This window comes from Vigna unguiculata, chromosome 7 (assembly GCF_037176805.1).
Source record: "Vigna unguiculata cultivar grain cowpea cultivar isolate G323 ecotype 2 chromosome 7, ASM3717680v1, whole genome shotgun sequence".
NCBI classification, from domain to species: Eukaryota; Viridiplantae; Streptophyta; class Magnoliopsida; order Fabales; family Fabaceae; genus Vigna; species Vigna unguiculata.
In genome coordinates this window covers 40,051,228-40,059,441 of record NC_140798.1, presented here as the reverse complement: position 1 = coordinate 40,059,441, position 8,214 = coordinate 40,051,228, and the positions used below count along the sequence as shown (strand labels likewise).

General features: G+C 32.2%; 2 protein-coding genes across 4 annotated transcripts; both read right to left on the bottom strand.

Moving 5' to 3' along the window:
- Positions 1-662: 662 nt before the first annotated feature.
- Positions 663-3,646, bottom strand: IQD3 (IQ-domain 3). 3 transcript variants are annotated; one of them, XM_028079139.2, is made up of 6 exons: positions 3,497-3,646; positions 2,875-2,955; positions 2,431-2,763; positions 2,081-2,308; positions 1,831-1,953; positions 663-1,748 (listed from the first exon to the last, which is right to left on the bottom strand). In XM_028079139.2, the coding sequence occupies exons 2-6, from the start codon at positions 2,938-2,940 to the stop codon at positions 1,089-1,091; spliced, it is 1,410 nt and encodes a 469-aa protein (XP_027934940.1). In that variant the 5' UTR covers positions 2,941-2,955; positions 3,497-3,646; the 3' UTR covers positions 663-1,088. The 3 variants fall into 3 exon arrangements, with proteins under 3 accessions (XP_027934940.1, XP_027934942.1, XP_027934941.1); XM_028079141.2 differs by lacking the exon at positions 3,497-3,646 and adding an exon at positions 3,452-3,470; XM_028079140.1 differs by lacking the exon at positions 3,497-3,646 and adding an exon at positions 3,287-3,468.
- Positions 3,647-6,492: 2,846 nt separating this feature from the next.
- On the bottom strand, positions 6,493-7,380 carry LOC114192313 (uncharacterized). Its single transcript, XM_028082002.2, has one exon. It carries the CDS (start codon positions 7,278-7,280, stop codon positions 6,570-6,572), a length of 711 nt encoding a protein of 236 aa, XP_027937803.2. The 5' UTR covers positions 7,281-7,380; the 3' UTR covers positions 6,493-6,569.
- Positions 7,381-8,214: the final 834 nt, after the last annotated feature.

The window sequence follows — 8,214 nt, the reverse complement described above, 5'->3', positions numbered from 1 at the left end:
GGAATTGTCGGTAAAACTTTCGGAAAAAATACTGTACTTAACTGTTTTCCTACACTTTAAAAGCTAATAATTTCTGGTGTTACTTAACAGTTATTATTAACTGTAAAAAATATTGTGCAGATAAATAAACAGCAAAATGAAACTCACAAAAAGAAACACTTTTACTTTACTCGGTCTTAAATTATAATTTAACAAAGTAGTGAAAACGATTGATGGCATGGTGATGGAGAATACATGAAAATGCAATTTTGTTGTGCGAATTAATGTCATTAATATTCTGAAAACCATTATCTTTGAACTCACCAACAATCATTATTACAAAGTTCATGTCACAATAATATATAACCTTTAACCTAAAACCCTTTATCAAGATCACCGTTGGTTTTAGAACTCCTAAAACCACCATCTCCAATCCAATGGGTCGTTATTGGTATCCTTTGACCACCATTCCAACCTACATCATTGCCAACGTCCACTCTTCACATCACCTCAATTTTTTCACCATAAATTTCAATTCAAATTTTTAAATTTGATCCATTCTTTACTTTTTCAGTTTAATAAAAATTTATCTAAAATTAAAATCAAGTTCTATGTTTCATCCATTCAAAATAAAAAATACATTTTTGAATATGGCTCTCAAAAATATAACACGGAATGGAGAATAGATACAACATGGTCTATCACAGTTAGAACCATGGTCTTGAATTGATGAATTGATGAATACTTTACAAATGGGATAAATAGTGCAGTACATGTTTACATAATATATATTTATATATCGCTCCCAAAAGCAATAATCTTGTTACATATATATAACATGGAACTACTACAGTGAGTTAAAGTAAAAGAAAAAGTTATCTGCATCGGTTATGAAGATAACTGTGAGGATGAAATGAATACTTGATCAGTCAAATTTTATTGCATCTCCTCCCATTGCGCACCAACAACATGGCTTGTATGAAGAAAAAGCTGATAGAGACTACTATGAAAGATATTGGTGCCACCTTTTGTAATTTGATTAATCTTCGTTCATGTTTCTATTCTAAGTACACCAATGGCATGCATGATGCATCTCTACCTTCTCGCTCTCATTTTCTGTTGCTGGAAGAAACCACATTTCCCGGTCTGGTTGAAACAGAATGCCTTCTTGCACCAGTTGGAGAAGCAGGGAAAGAGAGTCTCTTCTTTAGAGGAGCAGAAGCTGCTGCATTTTCGGGTGTTGTATTTCTTTGTGATGCACTTCTTCCTTTGGATGATGGCTTCGCCTTTGCAACCTGGGTGGATGGTGAAGAGCTTGAATGGATCTCGTCATCGTTCAGTGGTGACACTCCAATGCTGTGCCTGCGATTGTTTTCGTGGACTTTGTTGAACATGGATTTTGAATCAGCATCACCACCCCATGAACCAGTTGATACCTTTGGCCTTGTTCCATTCGACAGTGAGGCTCTTCCGGTTCTTTTTGGAGGGGATTCCATGCTGCCAGTACGAGTTGCTTTTTTGGTTGCTGATGGTGATTTCACATCATTGTTCTGGTCACGGAGAGAGTATAGTTTTGTGATTTCACCCACTGACATGGTGTTTTTTGCAGCACTTTTTGCAGATGCATGACCAATGTGGTAGGTTGTGTTTTGATCTTCCCATGGCCTAGTAGCCATCCATCGCTCTAGCCAGTTCCAACCCCAGTGAGGATTGTTTGGATCCATAAATGTAGCATTTGTGGCAGATTTTGCAGAGTTCCTCCATGTTTGCTGTTGAAGAGATTCATTAGTGTAGTGCATAAAATATATGTAACTGCATCAAAAACTTGTTTCTCTTGTTCCATTTTCTTACCTGATGTGTTGATGCATATGCCATAGCCTTCTCTCTTCTCATAGCTGCTATTTGCCTTTGCAACAACTTTGCCTCAACTTCCTCCTTTGATTTCGAGCTATCATCCCATTTTTCTCCAATTTGCTGAAAAAGTATTTGCCACTTTACAACATTAGCATAACAAAAATTATATTCTCAATTGTATCTGCTTAACTCATTGATGATGTCCTTCTTATAACATGAATTTCAACATAACATACACATTACTTACGTTAGCTTGCAACTTGTCAAATTCCCTTTCACGTTTCTGCATCAGTTGTCGGTTAAGAGTTTGATTCTCCTCGGACATTCTGACCTTCCTTGCACGAATCTGAGACTGCAACCGTGAAAGCGTTTGCATGCATTGCAAGGTAGTAGCTGCTTGTCTTTGAACAGATTGCCCTTGCACCAATGTTCTCAACCTCGCCAAACCTCTCAAGCCTCGCAAGGATCTTCTTGCCTGAAACACACATAACATAGAATAGAACGGTTATTACACAAAAAGTCTTTCACAGTTCAACGTTGTTGCAACACAAATACAAATGTTTGTTCATAATAAATAGGATTGATAAAAGTCTGTACCAAATATCCACGATATGCTGTTTGAATTTTGGTAGCAGCCATGTCTTCATTCGATATTACACTTTTACGACTTGCGTTTGAGAGACGAGAAACCTCTGCAGCAGCGGCAACAGCAGCACCTGTAGCCACAGCAGTAGCCAAAACCAAAGAAAAGGCTTGGTTGTTCTGTTCATTCTCTGGCACACTTTTTGGTGAGGTCTCTTCTTTTCTTGGTGGAAGTGAGGGAACAACAGCAACTGGTGCTCCTTCTAGATCATCGGGGTGATAAGCCCCAAAACATCCTAACTTTGGTGGCTTGGGATGATGTTGTTGTTGATGATGAGGAGAATGTTTCTGTTTTTTATGACCAAACAAAATTGTTTTGCATCAGAATATTATCCTGTTTCAAGGTAATGTTCTTTCTTCTATTCATGTCAGAGGCAATAACATGAGTTATTCACGTACCTGTTCCTTTTTGGAATCAGAAAAGAAAACTTTCTTCACTGAATAAAACCACCCTTTCCTCCCCATGTGCAATTCCTTTATCTAGCAAAATGGATTTTGAATTAATAACATAAAATGACCAAACGTCGTTCAGAACAAAAAGAAAATAGATGAAAAAGATAGAATTTCATGCTGAAAGCAAATTTTAACTACTGTATTATACAAAAGTGTTTCAAACCCCATTGATGAAAAGGACAAGAAACCAGACATAATAGAAAGAAAAAAAAAAAACTGTCTTTCTAAAGATAAAGCAATGAGTTTCTTTGGATTCATTAACGCAATGGAATGATCAAACAAGGATGAAGCCAAAAGCATCATTCAATAAGCCATCAGAAGTTCCAAATCAAAGTCAAAAAACACCATTCGTGAACACCTGATTCCATTGGGATGGAAGATACGAAATGGATAATGAGAAGAACCCATATAGCAGAAATCAAAAACCATCAAAGCCATAACACAACATGATTCAAAAGGTGCAAAAACAAGGATCAGAAGGAACAAAAGGGGACAAAACCGAAAAGCTTCACATTCTAAACACCTTAGCGTAAGAATCACAAATGTGTCTGCAAATTAAGATACTTACATGCCCTGTGCCCTGTGAAGGGGAAGAAGGGACAAAAAGGAGGAAAAGGAGAAAACTTCAACGATGAAGGAATCAATTACAGCAAGGATTGAATGTTAGGATAAGTGGGGCCTTAACACGAAATGTGAAATTCCTAATTTTAACGTTCGTAATTATAAATAACAGCGTACCCAAACAAAAAAAACAACAACGACTAAAATCTATGCAACAAATAACAAACTCTCGCTGTCTTTTTTCTTTCAGTTTTTCATGGTCTTAGATTTTTTGTGTTGCATTTACTAAAGAAAAACATTTAGAAAATTCAACTCGTATTCATTTTATATCTTTCTATTTTCTTGAATAATAAACAGTTACTTCTATGATCTATTAACCAATATCAATAATCTTGTAGTCATATATTAAAATAAATAGAAAAGATTGAATATTTTTTCCATTTGATGAAAATGACCAAATTTCTAGATTAAGTATAAGTGTCTCTTTCTACATTTGGTTTGGTCCACCCTTTATAAAGAGTATATTCCCAAATATCCTCGACTGAGTTAAATATTACTACTAATATATCATATATACTAAATGCAATTTTTCTTGCTTTATTTTATAACAACAATAATTTTTTAAGCCATATTTTCAACAATACTTTTTATTTTGTATTCAACTGTCTACCTTTATAAAACAAATTCGAGTCATATTTTCAAAATAAATTAATCCCCATGTCCATCACGTATCTTCCTTCTTCCTTTTCAATGTCTAAGTTTTCAAATACTTTTACTTTTATATAATAATTATTTTCAAAGTTTAAATGATATTAATTTCTTTTTACCAACAAAATTTAATTAATTCATATACGTATTTCTTGTGATATAGAAGTTAAAGGAATGAAATTAAAAGTTCAACAAATATTTATTGTTGTTATAAATAAAATGTATTGATTTCTTTTACGTAAAAAATGTATCCCAGAGAACTATAAAAGACATTTAAAAATAACTATTTGTGGATGTTGATAACCAGTACTATCATAAAAGACACTGTTTAAGAAATGCGTGCAATTTAGAATTCATCGAAAAATCACGATAAAGTTTATTGATATCAATTTTTAACAAGAACGATAATTTGTCATAAAAAAATTAGACAAAATAGAACTATTTTGAGTTTCTCTTTTACCGCCGAGAACCAATTACTCACTCGGGATTTTTTTTTAATTGTTTTGTATTCTGCTACCATATATCTAATTGCGAAATATATAATAGACGATGACAAAAGGGAGAAAATGATGAAGAAGAATAAAAAAATAAAATAATAGACCTTTATACAAGTTTATATGCACAGAGAGAAGAGAGAATAATTTACTTTAAGATTAAATATAAAGAATTATTCTTAATTGGAGTCTTTTATTAAATTTTAAATTAATATTTCAGATTAATTAAGCTTGGACAAACTATAAAATAGTAAACTTATTTCTCTTCTAATTCCTCAATACCACATAATACCTAGCTAGCATATTTGCTTGTTATTGTACTTTGTTTTCTCTCATTTCTATTCCTAACATACCTATATATATATATATATATATATATATATATATATATATATATATATATATATATATATATATATATATATATATATATATATATATATATATATATATATATATCGTATCATTAGAGTTAGAATTTAACCTTACTAAGTTCTTTTCTTCAATTTAACATTGCGGAAGTGTGAATAATTTTATTAAGAAATTGCATCGATTACTAAAAAGATTACTTTAATTTTCATTTATTTTAGATAAATTTCTCATTAAAAAATTATAAAATTAAATTCAATAATTGACAGAAGTTTAAAAGATTGTAGATGTCATTTTTTAGAAAAAATAAATAAATTCTCCAATATAAAAAATTAAGTACATGATTTATTTTTTAAGAAAAGAATCAATCTATTTTATTTTAAATTTGTCTAGATAAATTTATTTAAAAATTCCTTAACAACCCAGGCGTTGTTTGTTTAAATAAAAATCGGAATGAACCAAATGAAAAAAACAAATAAAAACTTTGGTCATTCGTAGATGAAAATAAAGTCCATCCAAGCTACCTATGAAATTCAATGTTGAAGTTAATGTTGGTTGCCTTTCTTTATAAATGAAGCATCCTTTAAAAACTCTACCATAAATGTTTTAGTTTTGTCTTTAACAAACTAGTAATTTGTTATAACGTAAAAAATAATAAATAAATAAAATTAATTGATATAAAAATATTTTCCATATAATCTACCAATCTCTCTTCACTTTTTTTTTTCATCCAAAAAAATTGACATTCATTCTGACTGAAAGTTTATAATTTGAATTAAATTCGTACAAAATATCCAATAATTTACGTTTTTAAGCTTTTATATTTAGATACTGATATTTTGATACTATTATCTTTTTACTATCCTTGACATTATCGTTTATAATTTTTTATTTTTTTTATTTTTTTTAAATATAAAAGTTAATTTTTGTTACTATTTTAATTTTATACAGGTTGTCAGGTCGTCAAAATGATGTCAAAACATTTTTTTTATATATTTTTAAAAAATCTCACGTGTCACGACAAAATTAAAAGGATAACCATGAATCTTGTTTTGTGCATGTTTTGACTTTTGAGTAGTTAATGTTGTGAGACCAAAAAGAAGAATAATAAAAGTCTTCGGTGACTGCATGAGAGCACGAGAAAAAGAAAGTTTATTCTTTTTTCTTTCCATGATGGCTACATTCACCGGTTACCCATTAACACAATTAAATATAAATATATTATATTTATATTACTAAAAATCACTCACCATACCATTGTTTAAGGAATTATGAATGTAAAAAAAATAAAATCTTACATATAGAGTATTTAATTAACTGCATCTTTGAGTTTAATTCATATGCACAACTATTCTTACACAAATAGCACTTTAATAAAACTCTATCATTTTACAACACATTTCTATTTCTATAATGAGAAGAAAATAAAATCTCACTAAATATATAATAATGGTATATAAATTAAACTCAAGAAACAAGTGCATGTTACAGGTGTGTGAGGTTGAAAATTCACACCAAAGCAGCCTTTACGACGTCGTTTGCAAGCTTGCTACTGCGGCAGCCCAAGACCATAGTAATTGACTTCAAAATCTTCCACATCCCCTTGCAGCTTCTCTTCTTCCCCTTCACGGCGTCTTCTCCGCCGTCTTCAGCCGCCGGAAACATCGTCGCCGGTCCCCTCCGGCTCTGTCTGTTTCTGATGTCTCTCAGCTCCATCTCAGTAGTACCAGACAACTTGGACATCCCGAACATAAACAAAAACCACCGAGACTTGGTGGTGCACCTCACCAGAGACACCTTCCCCGTCGACGTGTAGTCACATGAAAAACTCTTTGAACCGCGTTTTTGAATACCCTTTTGCACGTTCCTGCTGCGTGCAGTGCTATTGCATTCATCAACTTGCGGAGGATTAATATCCTTGAAGGGAATGAGTTTTCCGCAGAAGATTATGTTCTCTGCAGCTGCAATGTTACTCGAAGAGTTGAATTCTTCACTGAAGAACTCAAACAGATTATCCTCATCATCATCACCGTCATCACCAAAGCTTTTTTCATCTTCTTTGGAGAAATCACCACGCCATTTATCTGAACTGGAGGCACTGTAAATAGGAAGGTCACAGAGAGAGAGGGTTTCTTCTTCCTCTTCGAATGGATCTACCTGCAGTAGGGTGGTTTCTTCATTTCCTACTTCTTGATCTGAGTGAAACTCTTTAACCGCCATCGGTGTAGGAAAGAAACAAAAGGGAATATATGAACACAGAGAGTGAATAATATTTCTTTTTTCTAAGGGTTTTGTTTGCTGCTTATGAGTGTCTTGATCTGTTCAATGTTCTGTATATATATACGGAATAGATTTAGAGAGGAGAGAGAGAAGTTAAAGGTAATGATACAGACATAAAGTCGATATCATCTAGATGAAAAAAGAAATAAAAAAATAAGAATAAATTTTAGAGATCATTGATTTAAGCGTCTAGAAGCGCAGGCTGAAAGTGAAAAAAGGGAGGTATTATAATATTGATTATTATTATTATAATTATTATTATTCAGAGTGCTTCTAGATGAAACTGTGCATATGCATGGAGATATAAGAATTCTCTGATTCCAGAATTTTGTTATTAGTTTAATGGAGGCTGCTTTAGGATGTGTCCACATGTCTGAGTTAAGTTTGTGTTTGGCCATATTTGTGTGTTGAAGTCAATACCAAGGTCCCATAAGCTGCACTTAATTTACTGTTCATGTTTGTGGAGCCGGCATGTTCAGCTAAAGCAGTTTAAACACTCTTCTGTCTTTTTTGCTTTTTTTGCTTACACTCAATCTTGTGCATTGAAATAGACTTGTTTTTTGTTGTTTTCTGGGGACAAACACTTGTTTTTATTTTATCTGTGACTCATTGCTATGTGGCCTAAATATTTAGGGTTTGAAACTCAAGCAAAACATGGCAGAGAATTGGGACTGCTGTTTGCTTTTCCTTTGCAATAATTAATAACTTTGGTTTGGAGCTTCTGAAACATGGTAAAGATCTAGTGTATTGTTAATTACTTATGATAATTTAGTGGATTAATTAAATAAGGATTATCTCGAAACAAATAAAAACGAGAAACATTCATTTTATTCGGGTTAGAACATTTTTAAAGTGTTCTGTTATTAATTTAATT